The 16,845-nt window shown below is 41.5% G+C and overlaps 1 protein-coding gene across 1 annotated transcript; it reads right to left on the bottom strand.

Annotated features, from left to right (window-relative positions):
- Positions 1-835: 835 nt before the first annotated feature.
- Positions 836-16,450, bottom strand: LOC124270718 (4-coumarate--CoA ligase 1-like). The gene is made up of 11 exons (XM_046705751.1): positions 16,108-16,450; positions 13,286-13,493; positions 11,595-11,695; positions 10,881-11,086; positions 8,236-8,404; positions 5,560-5,731; positions 5,171-5,268; positions 4,400-4,544; positions 3,606-3,688; positions 2,315-2,480; positions 836-1,617 (listed from the first exon to the last, which is right to left on the bottom strand). Exons 1-11 carry the CDS (start codon positions 16,201-16,203, stop codon positions 1,487-1,489), a joined length of 1,575 nt encoding a protein of 524 aa, XP_046561707.1. The 5' UTR covers positions 16,204-16,450; the 3' UTR covers positions 836-1,486.
- Positions 16,451-16,845: the final 395 nt, after the last annotated feature.

The raw sequence follows: 16,845 nt of genomic DNA, 5'->3' as shown, positions 1-16,845 counted from the left end.
AGCGCCAGGCAGGGACCAACAAGTACCATATTTTAACGTCTTTTGGTATGACGCGGTCGGGGATCGAACCCGCGACCTTCCGCTCTCCGGGCAGACGCTCTAACCACTACACCACGGAGGCAGTCCCTCAATACGTGTTCAATACACGTGTTGCTCAGTGTATATCACGGCATCTGTGTCGGCCATCTGCATCTGTGTCGGTGATCTGCATCTGTGTTATTCGCCCGTTTAGTGATTATTTATAATCCATATTATTCCAGATATTGTATAAATACATTAATTATTATGCAGTGTGATGTTGAACAAAATTAATGCTTTCACAATGCTCCCTCAAAGGAATATCGTTGATGTACTAGTATCCTACAAATTGAAATCATCGCGATGCAATGCACAAAAATGATGTTTGCAAGCCATGGAACTTCAAAGTGAGGGTTGAAGAGCAATGGCATCTAGTCCCTGTGATCGTTCCTACCACACAGGTAAAATCTGTGAGAAACGATATGAAGCTGACAAACATATAATATTAATCAGGGATTCGAACCGAAACCATAAGAATCTGGCCGCCCAAGGGAAGCAACTCTGTGGAGCAATTTTCGGCGCCTCACATGACGGGTCCTCCAATGCCCATCATTAAGTGAGTGAGTAAGGTTTTACGCCACTTTTAGAAACATTCCAGCAATATCACAGCCGGGGAAACCAGAAATGAGTTTCAAGTGAACCCATGTGGGAAATCGAACCCTGGTCTTCAGCGTGACGAGAGAAAGACTTGAACCACTAGGCTACCCCACCGCACATCATATGACTTGGACATAAATATAAAACAACACACACAAAGTTGATTTCTTGGAAGCATGGTAAAACAATGTATTAAGGATAGTTCTTTTATACAAGTATCATGCTTTAAAACAAACACAAAACCTGTCGACTTCATCACAAGAAGCAACATATATCCATTTATAGTGCGGACATTCACTCTCGTCGCGATTAGCTTGATAACTCGAGATGTGGTTTTGACTCGCCATTCCACTCAGACAATACTATCACGTATCATCAATATAAAACCAGTCATTGGATTGGTGTGCACTTGACATTTGTCCTTAGCTCGGTCTCCATGGTATTTCTACATTCATATATTTATCATTTTTCACTAATATTCTCCTTAATGCACAAGTACCGATTGTTAGAATGCTAACAAAATGACAATAGGCTAAGCAGTACCTATACATTTCACTAACTGAATTTACATAATTTCAAATGTTAATAATATAATAATGTCAATTTAATCATGTGGTCCCAATATAAATATATGTTGCCATGGGAACGTGTGTTCTTAAAAAATGGCACATTATTTAATAATAATACGTAGATAATTAAACATATTATTAGTACATACGTTAAAATTTGTTAATTAGAATTGTCAAAGGGATGTCATTGTTAAAGGTTTTCCGTTTAAACATTGATTTTCTCCTTGTCCTTGGTTCCCGTTTTACAACTTTGATCGAGTGTTTTTCTCCATGTCTCGAAGTATTCTTCTGAGGATCTTGCCGCTGGCGCTCTTTGGAATCTCTTGAAGAAAGGTCACTCCTCCCCTCAGTCTTTTGGTCCCTGATACTTTACCTGCAAGGTGGGAAGTCATGGACTGAAACACTTGCTGCTAAAATGATTCCCCGCTCTAAAGTTGTATTCTCATTTCTACATTGTTACCGCCACATGTCAAGAGTTGAGATTTAACACCCTGTTTTTGTAATTGGTGTACCAGCAGAGGGACGGACAATTAGCCCATCGGGGTAGTGAAACTTTATATACATGTTTTCGTCCAAACTAGACAATATTCAGGCATTCAGGTACATTAAAACTGTTTAAATAAGGTAACATGTATTTCTTCAAACGAGCTTTATCAGGCAGCATGTTTGCTTCTTGAAACTTCCCAAGAAAATATAGCCATGGGCTATTGCGAGTCACCGTTCCCCTATGGCATTGGACGTGTTCTTCATATCAGTCACTGGCTTGTCCAGATACGATTATATAAAGACTGACTGAGTTTGGCTTTACGCCGCTTTTAGCAATATTCCAGCAACATCACGGCTGGGGACACCAGAAATGGGCTTCACACGTTGTACCCATGTGGGGATTCGAACCCGGGTCTTCGGCGTGACGAGCCAACGCTTTAACCACTAGACTACCCCACCGCCCCGATTATATAAAGAGACAGCCCTGATATAACGGCGGAATGTTAAGTGCAGAGCTATAACAATAAACATCAAATAAAAGAAAAGACAGACTCCCAGTTGTACGTAAAAATGGTGTTTCCTACCTTTCACAAAATCTTGCAGTTCTTGTTCTGTTGTCCTTGACCCCGGCTTCCTGACAACAAACGCTTTGGGCAACTCTCCTGCCTCCACATCCGGGATACCGATGACACCGACATCTGCCACGCCGGGGTGACTCAACAGCATGTCCTCCAGTTCAGCTGGCGCCACCTGGTGAGGAAATGCATGTCCAGGAAGGATGAATGGGAACAATCCCGTGTACAAAGACAGAGACCACCTTACTGGTCGTCACACGCCCCGCCCAGAAGACGGGGATTAGTTACAGCGAACATTTTCTGTCATTTCCCCCAAAAAACAAATACATTGCAAATAGTCACAAACGTCCAACTGACAGTCCATGACACGTAAAGAATTCTGGAAAAAAATTAATGTGTTTGTGAAAGTGAAAACCATGTCTAGCTCAAATGTGTTTATTCCATTATGGATGTAACAGATTCAAATCGATCTCTTTCAGTGTCGTTTCACTCTAGGCTGATTTGAGCTGAGGTTCATGGCTCTTCGCCTCTTTAGAGCAAACTTTGATGATACGGATAATACGGATGCAAAATTGGTGATGCGCGCGGCTTTTAGTAATATTCACTCACCAACTCAGCCTAAGCTCAGGCCACTCCCTGTACTATCTGTGCGCATAACTCGATGTACCCATACGTTAACAGTCAGTGAGTTTTATGCCGCTTTCAGCAATATTCCAGCAATATTACGGCGGATGAAACAAGAAATGGGCTTCAAACCTAGTTTCCATTTGGGGAATCGAACCCGGGCTTTGACAAACGAGCGAAAGCTTTAAACACCAGGCTACGTACCCCACCGCCCCAATACATCTACATCCTCCTCCGATCAGATGAGGAGACAGCTACTGAGGCGTGAAACAAGCTTTCACATATAAACGTCACCATGATACATCATTGTTTACAAGGAGTCGTCTTCCCCAGATGACAAGCACATTCACGTACATACATCGTACATGGTGATGTTTGTGATTTAACGAGCGCTTCCTGTAAATCGTGTATCACACTCGGCTGTAAAGACAGCTAACGGTGAAAGACAGCCTTTAATAATAGTCTCGGAGCGGCATTATTTTACCTTCTTACCAGGTTCAGTATCTCCTATCCCACTGGGGCTTCTTTCCAATTTAAAAGGAGTCACTTGTTTCTATCAAAATAATACATATAGTGTTATTCTAGACAGCGAAGGTGAAGGTCAGTTCTTTGAGATTGGCCATTTGGGCAGTAGCTGAACTATGTCAGGGGGACCATCTCGTCCCCCCACCATTACCTGGAATCCCTTGTATTTGATGAGCTCCTTCAGTCGGTCAACAATGAAGAGAAACCCGTCATCATCAACATAGCCAACATCACCTGTTGAGAAGGCAGATAAGTATATGGACAAACATGACAAAGAGATTTGTGCATTAAATATACACGGTTTGTGTAACTCAATGCACGAATAGATACTTTCAAAAATAACTTCCGAGAAGTCCTTGAGTGAGTGAATCTTGTATTGTGACAGTGGCGTTCCACCGACATCAAAAGGCCTCTATGAATTCATGGATAATTTGGCAGTATTCCGCCTATAGGTCGTTGCTTTCATCAGGACACTAGAGGGAAACATTCTGGGGAAACATATACTCCCTCATACTGTATTTGACCAGGTGAGATTTGTGCTATTCCCTCATTCTCGCGCCAAACAGCTTCAGTTGCATTCGTAGGTTCAAGAATTAGAGGACGATACAATATTTTCAGTGGTGTCGCGAAAGAGTAAACCAATGTTTTGAATATTTGACCGGGCATTTTTGAATATGAAGGCCATAGTTCCTGACTTCGTATAGGGAGTAAGGAGTGAAGTATCAAGTATGGGAGCCTACGGGGTCGTACTATAGAAACCCACGATTGAAATGTATTTGACCAAGATTTTTGACACATACTATAACGAAACGCACGAGTATATTGTTCAATCTGACGCAGAAAATCACGAAATGTTAAAAATTTATACTTGAAAATTGTTTTCTTCATGAAAGAATGATATTTTTGAAAATATGATTAACTATTGTTGTCACTATAATTCGCTACCTGTCTTCATCCACCCATCCTCGGTAATCATGGCCCTCGTGGCAACAGGGTTCGACAGGTACCCTTTCATCAAGCTTGGTCCTCGTACATATAGCTCACCCTCTCTGTTTGCGGGTAGGTCCTTGCCGGTCTCCAGGTCGACTATCTGTGAAATGTACATGTGAATACTGTTTGCACCGTAGTCGGCAACATTACAACTATATGTCTGTAGTCTGTAGTGATCGAATCCCGGCATGGTAAAACAGCGATAGACAACTTAAGAAACGATCCACGTCTTCGGGGCACGATTGTACAAGATCAACCATGACGTTAGGGATATCACGCCGCTGGGCATGAGTACACAGTATCGACCACGCCTTGGGCAGGACTGCACACTATCGACCACGCCCTTGGACACGATTAAACACTATCGACCACGCCCTTGGCACGATTGCACACGATCAACTCCACGATGGGCACGGTTGCACACTATCGACCAAGCCCTTGGCATGATTGCACACGATCAACCACGCCGATTGCACACTATCGACCACGCCCTTAGGCACGATTGCACACTATCGACCACGCCGATGGACACAAATACACAGTATTGACCACGCCCTTGAGCACGACTGTACGCGGCCCTTCCCGCCCTTGGGCACGAAGCCTCTGCTCTTATGGGTTATGACATTATAATCATCTTAGTACTAAACATGGAGTATTATATATAACAGAGACGCGAACAGCCTGCAGTGTTCAGGGCGTGTACTGTATTAGACATGTCTGCCCTACCTTACACTCAGCTCCTGCAATAGCAATCCCCACCGATCCGAACCTGTGCTTCTCATCCAGTGACAAGTGAGTCACCAAACATTCTGTCATTCCGAAGCCTGAAAGTAACATTGTAAAACACATATTAAAACTAATCATCTGTATCAGCTATGTTAACCACCTGACGGACCACTTGTTTGTGCAGAACGCTATGAACATAAATGTGATAAATCATTGTTTATCTATTTATTAATCATTTATTTCAAAGCATTGTACAAAGTGACCTGAATAATAGGGTCAACGAATGAAAGGTTCTTGGTTTTATGTTTATAGATTTATAGTTTTCTGTTTTTCTAAGAACAAAAGCCGCCCAACTATTCTAATTGAAATGGAATATTACCCAATATTACCCTGTGTTACATGCTTGATGTTGAATATCTTTAGAATCTTCCCTTCGATGTCCTGACTGAGGGGCGCTGCTCCACAGATGACTCGGTGGACACTACTCAGGTCATACTGTCTTGCAGCAGGCAGGGTGGTCAGCAGAACCATCACCGGGGGCACCAGGTGCAGCACGGTTGCCTAGGAAACAGTACTGTCACCTTATATCGACGTATATAGGAGTAAGGTGAGGTGAGGTGAAAGTGGTTTTTACGTCGTGCTTGAGAATATTTCGCTCATATGACGACGTGCATGCGTGTGTATGTGTATGTGCGGATGCTTGTACTAGCCCAGACTGAAGCTGGTTTTATAGTGCTAGCCCACTGAGATACCATGCCGCAGTGAAGCATGAATACCCCACTCAGACACAGTATACTGACTCCGAGCCGACCAGTCCTTGTTGTACCCATTAATGCCGAGCGCCAGGCAGGGACCAACAAGTACATTATTTTAACGTCTTTTGGTATGACGCGATCGGGGATCGAACCCTCGACCTTCCGCTCTCCGGGCGGACGCTCTAACCACTACACCACGGAGGCGGTCGTATATAGGAGTAAAGGATACATGGAATCATATTTGTTTAAGAAGCCATACGCATCTTGGTAGCAAAGTTTGTTCCTTATGTGAGATAATCGTAATATATTTCACAATATGGCGTCCAACTGGTGTTCTGATCAGCTATGGCTGCAAAAATCATCTGTATATTACCAGATTTATGCCATGAAAGGTTTTAAGGAGTCGGTAGGTTGTGTCTGAATATACAAATTATGTCGTTTCAGAAGACGCTAATGCTCACAAGATGCCATCACATTGAGGTTAATATTAAAAGTGTAATCTTCCGGAATCAAGGATGAAGGTGTTATTTGTATTGATGACGTGGTCGGTGTACCGTGTCGGCGTGAACCTGACATGATCTAACAATATTCTTAATGAACGGGTAGTGTTAAGCATATGAATACATGACGTTATATGGATAACAACTTCTTTTTTAATCTTTGATATTTGTATTCTTCTTGCTTCTCTAGTATAGTTATGGAGTGAAGAACAGTCCTGAAAGCTAAAACGTAGATCATTTCAGATATTTACAGAATTACTCAACACCTGTTTTAAAATAACAAAATAATTTGGAAACATCAATGAATGTTTTTGCATCATTAATCAAAACATGAAATGTGGTGATGGGTTGTTTGTACAACTGGCGGCAGACCATCAGCAGGGCCGCAAGTCACAATATTTCAACCATTGTTGGTTGGGCTTACGTTCAAAAGTTGAAACATCTGAGAACAAGCATTGTCACTAAGGTGACATAATCCCCCGCCGCAAATTATCAAATCAAACTTATAAAGTAATGAAAGTTTAAGATGAAGGTAAATGTCAACAAAAACATGACCAGTCAACCTCTCTTGATATCTTGCTCTGTAGTTGTTCAAACACACACATATTTTCAAGACTGATTTTGACCTTGACATGAATGTCATAGTGTATGAAATATGCAGCAATAGTACTAAAGACATTGCTTATTGAAAAACATGCAAGGGAAGTCTTGAAAGTCTATGAAGAACATTCAGTGAAACTTTCTTGACATATCTTGCTGACAATTCAGGTTAACATGCTGAAATCTTCAAAGTGTCGTCGTGACCCTGATAATTATGTGAAGGTCACCAAAATTTACTGAGCCCTGCGCCTTCCCTAGATAAAGCTTTCATATGTAATGTGAAGAAAATCCAGTGAACGGTTCTTGAGATAGCTTAACATGCAGGTAAAACGTTAAAGTCCCCTTGTGACCTTGAAATGAAGGTCAAGGTCACCAAACCTGACTTGGCCCTTTCGTATACTGTGATGAAACTAGGTACCAAATATGAAAAGAATCTAGTCAACGGTTCTTAAGATATTCCAATTCGTACTTACGGACGGACGGAGCCTAAAACTATATCCCCCGCCGCGCTTTTAGCGCGAAGCTAGGGATATATATGAAAAGGCTCCTAGTCCGTCCGTATAAAAATATATGAGGTACTTTGCGTGACAAAATATATATAAAAATATATGAGGTACTTTGTGTGACACACAAAAACAATATAATGGGGCATCTTTGGCAGAGAGCTGAAGACACTGGCACCACCAATCTCACCCAACATTATTTGGATATATGTAGGATTTATCATGAGTGTTAAATATGTAAATAGAATATCTGATATAATTTTGACAGCAGCACTGTGCTTGGTGAATCAGTTTCTCAGATGCAGGATAACGATTTTGCAACATCTCCAATGGCGAAATATGAGTAGAGATAGTGGCGCCTGATAATGGCCTACATAACGGCACTGTTTATAACAAGAATAGTTGTCAGTACTGAGAAGACGCCGAGCAACCAGAAATGGGCGGGAACACCAGAAATGGGCTTCACACATTGTATTCATGAGGGGAATCAAACCCGGGTCTTTGCCGTGACGAGCGAACGCTTTAACCACTAGGCTACCCCACCGCCCAGCCGGATCGGAAATCGACCGAAAACGGACAACTCTTTATGGCTCAACGGACAATTCGCTATGGCTCCGTTCCATAAAGCAGTCTTAGCGCTACGACTATCGTAGGGTCATGTTGAATTATGTAGTGCAAGATACAGCCCCTTGCACAGTTACACTCACCCTGTGTTCCTGTATGTTGCGCAGGTACTCGTGGATCTCGAACCTGGACATGACCACGTTCTTGGCCCCGCTGTACAAGCCGGCGGAGATGATAGGACCAAGTCCATAGATGTGGAAGAAGGGTAGGAACGTCACGTAGGAGTCTTTGTCAGTCAGGTTTCCCGGCTCCCTGGTGGAACAAGCAGATTACTCCGAAATGTAACGATTAGAGACATATAAAGGTTCATACCAAGTACATGTATAAGAACAAAGATGATTTCTGATGACAAACGCACTATGCGGGCACGCTTGCATAGGGGATCCAGTGTGGGTGTGTGTGTGTGAAAGTTTATTAAATGACCATTGTCTCGTGAAATGAAGTGGGCACACTCCACACATACAAACACACACACACACACACACACACACAAAGCTTTGTCTGAAAACACATCAACACACACCCTTTGTCCTGAAAGTTTATTAGGTGAGGTGAGGTGAGATTGGGTTTAACGTCGTGCTTGAGAATATTTCGCTCATATGACGACGTGCATGCGTGTGTATGTGTATATGCGGCTGCTTGTACTAGCCCAGACTGAAGCTGGTTTATAGTGCTAGCCCACTGAGATACCATGCCGCAGTGAAGCATGAATACCCCACTCAGACACATTATACTGACTCCGAGCCGACCAGTCCTTGTTGTACCTATTAATGCCGAGCGCCAGGCAGGGACCAACAAGTACCATATGTTAACGTCTTTTGGTATGACGCGGCAGCGGGGATCATTTCCTTTCCGCGACCTTCGTCCTCCAGGCGGACGCGTCACCACTTCACCACGGAGGCGGTCGAAAGTTTATTAAATGACAATTGAAACTCTCGTGAAAATGAAGTGTGCACCCCTCCTTTCTCAACTTTGAGAGATTTCACTGAGTGAGTATAGCTTTACGCCGCACTCAGCAATATTCCAGCTATATGGCGGCGGTCTAAATAATCGAGTCTGGACCAGGCAATCCAGGGATCAACAGCATGAACATCAATCTGCGCAACTGGGACACGATGACATGTGTCAACCCAGTCAGCGAGCCTGACCACCCGATCCCGTTAGTCGCCTCTTACGACAAGCATGGGTTACTGAAGATCAATTCTAACCCGGACCTTCACGGGTTGAGAGATTTCAAGTTCACAGAGTATATTTACTACCACTTCTCTGTAACCTGTCTTACAGACCCTGAAACAGATATAGGCTACCCAGCGTAGCCCATACAAGTCTAGAATGTGTGGAAAGTCTAGATTACCACAGTTTCTGAAAATGAAGAAAGTCTCTGGGTTCCTTTTAATTATATTTTGTTAACATTATTTTCTTTCTGTAAAATATGTTCATTTCAGAGTCTAACTGCTCTTGAGCCCATCCCAGTGAAAGTCGACGACAGATGCGAACAAGCTGACCATGACCTAAGCTCACGTGACTTTCAGTCTGATGTGGCAACAAAACAAGGCCGGTTACGTGACCATGTGGGGATTCGTTGAGTTCAACATTCATCACCGCGGCACAGTTTCCCATCTGTATGGGAGGGATGATATTGTCTAACTTGTTGACAATGTAATAGAGTTACAAAAGGAATTCCTTATTTTGGAAGTACTCCGTAGTAAAAGGGTGGCACTACGAACCCATCAAACATAACTGTACACTTGGCATTATACCGAGTTCCTGACAGTCATATTCGTTTGATGCTTACAGTAAAAAGAATTCGAACATAGCGGCTGAAGTAGTCTGTCTCACAGTCCCTGAACCACATTACTTGTATTTTCCCTACATGAAGCCCTCAATAAAGCAAGTCTAGATATCCTCAGGTTCAGGTTCTGAATTTCCAATCTCACTGGGGCGCCTTTTCAATATAAATGGGAGTATTTGTAACTATCAAAGTTATGTATATTCAGACTAAGCGTTAGTCTGCGGATGGAACTAAAGGCACCAGAAATAGATCATACCGCTTCAAGTTATATCTAATGGTTTATTATATAGAGTTGAATTGTTTAAGAAATTGACCTAAAAATAACATTAAAAAACATCGAAAATCAGACATCAACAACCAAACAAATGTTCCAAAGTTGATGCAACGTAACACCAAGCACCATCCCCTCAGTTGGGGGCCACATTTCATAAACATGTAGAATTGTTGCCATTGACACTGTAAACTGAAAATTAATTCTACTTGTGAAATTGTTTATTTCAATAAGTGAGTGAGTGAGTGACTATGGTTTTACGCCGCTTTTAGCAATATTCGAGGGATACCAGAAATCGGCTTTGCACACTGAACCCATGACACTTAACCATTAGGCTACCCCATTGCCCCTTATTTCAATGAATGTGAATTTCCGCAAGTTGTAAGTAAATGTCAGCGGGTGTGTAGATGAAATTTAGTACTCTTAACATCAAAGCTACTGTTTCACCCACGCACGCACGCACACACACAGACACAAGAACGGATAGGTGTGAGGTCGTGCGTGCGTGGGCGCGTGCGAGTCAGTGTCGTGTGAAAAGGTCGGTAGCTTGTATACGAAAACAGAGGCCAAATTATTAAGAAATCTAAAGTGCCCCATTTAGCGTGTTGTTGTGTTAGTAACTGAACGCACACAAATAAACAGATAACATACAGTATAATACATACAATGTTTGTAGCACGTTGGACGTCATTGCATAGTGGCATATCTGCACCGCTTTTGGTTTTCCGGTCGTGCCACTAGAAAATAAGATTGCCGTGACGTCGTTCTTCGGGTCGATGCCTCGGTCGCTGATTGGTGCATCGGAAATATCGGACGTGATGAGAGAGGAGAAACTGACACACCCTTCAGCCTTACCCAGCACGATAACCTTCTGAAATGTACAAGTTACAGACATCTGTATGTATGTTATGACCTTCATTGATTGATTGGTTGTTGTTTAACGCCGCACTTAGCAATATTTTAGCTATATGGCGGTGGTATGTAAATAATCGAGTCTGGACCAGACAATCCAGTGATCAACAGCATAAGCACCGTACATGTGTCAAACAAGTCAGCGAGCCTGACCACCTGATCCCGTTTGTCGCCTCTCACGACAAGCACGGGGTACTGAAGATCAATTCTACCCTGGATCTTCAAGGGTCTTTGATAACCTTGAGTGAGTGAGTGAGTGAGTGAGTGAGTGAGTGGTATCTGTTTTAATGCATCACATCAAATTTGTAGTGAAGCTTTTCATGGACATACAGCCTAAACATATATATGCCATACCTGTAATGTATGGGAATAGTCAGCTTATACTCTAAACCTACCAAGTGATTTCACATGGGGCAGCTCAATAATATATGCTGGTGAAGGACAGGTGACCTTCTAACCCCTCTCACCTGGATGGTGTGACCCTGGGCCTGTTTGACAACTGGCAGCATGTCCGGTAGGGTCAGAAGGAACTTGCTCTTACAGATGTCGAAGGTGTGTTTGAGTTCATCTGGAGAAACACATAAAGAGTGAGTTGGATTTATGCTTCACAGTATGTCAGTTTGTGGGTGTGTTTTTGGTGTTTTTGTTGTTGTTGTTTTGTTGTTATGTTTGTTTGTATGAGTTTTTTGTTTGCTTTTGATTGTTTTTTGTTTTTTTTGGATTGTTGTTGTTTGTTGGGTTTTTTGTTTTTGGTTGTTTTGTTTTTTTGTTTGTTTTGTTTGTTTGTTTTGTTGTTGTTGTTGTTTTTGGGGGTTTGTTGGGGTTTGTTTTTTGTTTGTTGTTGTTTGTTTTTGTTTTTTTTTTTTTGGGGCTGGGAGGCGTAATAAAGACGAACACTGGTGATGAGAAACAAAGGATCACAATAAGGGGAAACGGGATTTGAACACAAGATCACTGGATCCTGGCAGACCTAAGAAAGGCAACTGGGCGACCTGGGCCCTCGGATACATAAATCAATTTAGAGCTCAACCTGAATAATTGAACCTACCAGTATATTTGTGACGCGAGTGACTCCACGCTATGTCTGCAACCATCCAAATGGATTACTAGGCCTTGTCTGTGAACAAAGCACAGTCACCTTTCTGACTTTTATTTTTTGTTTGGTTGCACTGAAACTCTGCCGGGTCCTTAGGATTACGGGGAACGGGGATTGTGTTTGTGTGTCTATTTCGGTCTACTTTGTGTTCATATCCCATAGTTTGGTAGTTCCCTGCTGTTTTTCTTAGACTTTAGCACACAGGGGTTCGAATCATTGTTTGGACAATAATTTTTTAAAATAAAAATCTAGATTTTTGCAACCGTATATAGTTTTTATATGTTATGAGTAACTTATATTTCAAATTTGAACGAAATCGGTGAAGAAATGGATTTTTTAGAAAATTCTCCCGCTGCACTCATTACATGTTTTGAGAATTTTCTAAAAATTCCATTTCTTCACCGATTTCGTTCAAATTTGAAATACAAGTTACTCATAACATATAAAAACAATATACGGTTGCAAAAATCTAGATTTTTATTTTTATAAATTATTGTCCAAACAGTGATTCGAACCCCTGTGCTTTAGCAGGCCTATGTCAGTCACCCAATCCTTTAGATCAACGGAGAAAAAATGAACCTCTTGACCTTTGACTGTTGACCCCTGTGAATATTCATGACTGGCATGGTTCATTACATTCCAGGGGTAATGAAGGTGTAACCCGTGGAACTCAGCATGCAAGGCACTGATCATTGTCGGTATTCATTTGAAAGAGTCTGATATTTAAACTAACAACTAGTCTCTGAAATGAACATATTTTACAGAAAAAAACAGTTCATAATACCAAACATATATTAAAAAGGAGCCCTGAGACTTTCTTCATTTTCAAACTGTGGAAATCTAGACTTGCCACATATTCTACACTTGCATGGGTTTTCTTGGATATGTTTGTTTCAGGGTCTGTATGACGGACTTTACAGCGATTCTTGTGTATGAGTGACTGACAATACACGCGTAGAAGCAGATAAACGTTGTCCTGTGGCAATTTTCAACTTTTTTCATTAATTTAACTCGGCTGTGGTTTGCGATATGCCCAATAAAACATTGATCTGAATCTCTTACCTGCATTGTAGAGCGGGTTGGTCGCTTGTAGTACACCACCAAGGGAGGCAACTGCGTAGAACACGATTGGATATTCGATGACATTCGGGGAGAAGATACAGAGAACGTCGCCTCTCTTGAATCCGAGGTTACTAAGCCCACGTGCCAGACGTCGGATAGTGGCCGAGAGCTCGCGGTACGACATGGAACGGCCAGTGTTCGAGTCGACCTGAGAAAGCGTGTTAATATGATCATGGAAGCACTTGATAGTATTATACATTTCTCAGTATAACACGTTGTATTTAGGATTACAGTTTCTCGGTAAAGCACAGATTCTAGTACTTTTGGGGGTTAGGTCCAATCCTCTCAGAGTCACGCACCTTATCGGCTAAATTCAGCAATCTAACCCACTCAGCCACCACAAAATGATAGTCTGGATCACGATCTTTGTGTACCCTTCTGACAAGTGTAAACCGGGACTGATCCCGCGACCGAAAGCTATGAATACACACAATACCATTTAGTGATCATATTTCATGTTATATTTGGGACGAAGAACTATTATCTCTTCATTACTGAGAAAGTGTAATCGAAAGTCTAACAGCAGAGCTACAGATAACATTTTGGGTCATTGAGTTATGTACTCGCTTATGTTCATCTCAATTAGGTATCATAATATCCTTTGAGAAACCAAATAAATTTTGTACTCAACTCACTCAAACTCAACTGGGAATTTTGCCATTTTCAATTAATTGTAAAAATATAATAAAGCTTAAGTGTTGATTTACGTTTTTGTTACGATATTTGATCTGTAATATGAGAAACGATAAGAAAGACTGCAAGTTGACAAGTTCATGTAATAAAATAGAACCTCTCAATATACCTCAGTTATTTTATCTGTCCTCAGTAACCTCCATCTGTAGCACATGGGTCTGCTTATTCCAAATTCTAGTAGGTTTAGTGACAAGAACTAATTCACCGGTACGAAAGCTAAGATTTTACATGTTTGTGTGTAAGCATGTAAGATCAAATTTATTGAGTATTTACAAAAATTCAAGCGTACTTGTACCGATGGACGTAACAGAATTGAGTTTTCACATAAATATTTGCGTAATTTACACACATACGCAGCTTCTCTGTACCTCTGAATGATATGTCTTCAGGAGAAGTGAAATTTAATATCGACAATTTCAGGAAGTCGTATATATTTGGTATAATTGTGCGTTGTTAGTGAGGCTAATTGTGTTCTTCCAAAAAGCATTCCTAATTTTCTTGGCCATACACAGAAATTATTTATTTTATTATTTTCAGAATTGAGAAGACCTGTGTCCCCATATGGATATTATGAAAACTTTGCCACATTTTGCAACAGACCTTGAGAGGATTGGAGATTTATCCATTAGATTTTCATATACTTATTAAAATTGACATGGTCATGGTACGACCTGTTTTGGGGTAATCATTTAACATCATTATTATCCTGTTGTTAGCGCGCTTGCCATACTATATAAAGAACACTGTATTTAGACGCTTTAAATTAGGACAGACATGACAATATTTGTTTCAAAGATTAGTACATACTAGACTAACGCTTAGTCCCTGAATATATATAAATTTGATAGTAACAAATAAACCCATTTAAATTGAAAAGGAGCCCCAGTGAGTTGGGAGATTTAACCTGGGGAAATCTATCCTTGCTTCAGTTAGGGCTTTAGTATTGCAGAGAGGGCTAGGTATTAGGGAAAATAATGTGGTTCAGAGACTGTGAGACAGGCTAAAAGTACGTACCAACAGTACATGGAATTGGTTTCGTTAGTTTCCTGTATTATATTGCGAACATACAAGTCATTCAACGTCATATATCTGTGATTTTTTAAATCATATAAACCAAATCTTAATTTACATAACCATCGTATCAATTATTTATCTTGTAATTTCATACTGTAAACAAAGTCTGAAGTTTTGAATAATGTGTTCTGTAGGTTGAAGTATTTATAAACGTTGTTCACTCAAGCATGAACAAATCTTTGTGTGAGTGAGTGAGTGAGTATGGTTTTACGCCGCTTTTAGCAATATTCCAGCAATATCACGGCGGGGAACACCAGAAATGGGCTTCACACATTGTATTCATGTGGGGAATCAAAGGCGGATTTTCGGCGTGACGAGCTAACGCTTTAACCACTAGGCTACCCCAACGCCCCACACATCTTAGACGTTGTTTGAATTGAGTTGCGTTGCAATATGCATTGCCAAATTCTTGCGATACCTAAACGTTAGAATATCTAGTTGAGAAAACATCTGACGCCCAGCTTTCCAATGGTATCGTGTAAACTTATCAGCTGGTAGAAATCTGATAATGGAGGCAATACACAGGATCGTGGCTGCTACGCACGCACGCACGCACGCACGCACGCACGCACACGCACACGCACACACACACACACACACGCTTGGGCACAGAACAATGAACATTTTCAGTAGACTAAGGCTTAGTCTCTGAACATATATAATTTGATAGTAACAAATAAACCCATTTATACTGAAAAGGAGTCCCAGGGCACAGACTCAGAACCTGGGGAAATCTAGGCTTGCTTTATTTAGGGCTTTAGCATTGCAGGAAAGGCAGGGCTATAGGCACAATAATATGGTTCAGGGACTGTGAGACAGACTAGATTTTCAGTTACTAACGGACGGACCACAAGGATGAGCCCGACCACTGAGATACGCCAGTTTAACACTGACAGTAACGAGAGATCTAGAAAATCCATATAGGTCAACAGCCGCTGCTGTAGATAGGGGGAAAGGAGGTCGACTCGAACGCGACAAGTGTCGAATTTACTCACCAAGGCAACCTTTTCTCCAAGCTGATCGAACCTTTCCGTCATGAATGTCCCCAAAGAAACACATGGCAGATGTAAAGGCTTGCCTTTCCACAACATGTTCGCACGCTCACTCCTAACCGGTCTCAAACGGGGGTCAAGGTTACAATCGTCCTTTCAAAGCTTATGCTTTGAGGTATATCTCGGCCGACACACAGACTGACGCGGTGAATGGTTTCACCAGACTGATACACAGTTATGTAATAACCAAGCTGTTTCATGTGAAAATATAAAGCTCCTGTTCGATGTATTGGGCAGGCTTGTCCCGTATCCAGGCCTTGTTGTGTTTATCGCAGTTTATCATGTAACTTGACGCACGGGTAAACCGATTGTTTTCATAGGGGGTTGTGATAGTGTGCGAGGCGGTATTATCGTCGTCTCCACTTCCTGGTCCGCATTATTTTCCCTTCTGCCCAGTTCTCCCTGCAATTGCTAAAACCCTAAATGAAGCAAGTCTAGATTTCCTCAGGTTCTGAATCCCCCATCTTACTGAGCCTCCTTTTCAATGTAAATGGGATTAAGAGAAACACTTTTATACAAACTTCTAAATGCAACATAAGGAAGTTAAATGGAATTATTTGTTTCTGTCAATAATATATGTATTCAGAGACTAAGCGTTAGTCTTGTGTTATTGGTGAGGCAGTTTAATGGAATCAAAATTAACTGTATATTCATTAGACATTAACATTACATGTTAATGAT

This window comes from Haliotis rubra, unplaced genomic scaffold, assembly GCF_003918875.1.
Source record: "Haliotis rubra isolate DU_JTF1 unplaced genomic scaffold, ASM391887v1 Scf154, whole genome shotgun sequence".
In the NCBI taxonomy this organism is placed as follows: domain Eukaryota; kingdom Metazoa; phylum Mollusca; class Gastropoda; order Lepetellida; family Haliotidae; genus Haliotis; species Haliotis rubra.
Note: the sequence above shows the minus strand (reverse complement) of the source record. Positions and strands in the feature narration are given on the sequence as shown.

What these genes read in the sequence shown, in the direction of transcription:
- LOC124270718 (XM_046705751.1), bottom strand. Translation starts at nt 16,203, where the DNA reads ATGTTGTGGAAAGGCAAGCCTTTACATCTGCCATGTGTTTCTTTGGGG. An exon ending in TTGGAGAAAAGGTTGCCTTG is followed by an intron (nt 13,494 to 16,107) that starts GTGAGTAAATTC and finishes ACGCTTTCTCAG; the next exon opens with GTCGACTCGAACACTGGCCG. An exon ending in TTGCAGGAGCTGAGTGTAAG is followed by an intron (nt 4,545 to 5,170) that starts GTAGGGCAGACA and finishes TACATTTCACAG; the next exon opens with ATAGTCGACCTGGAGACCGG.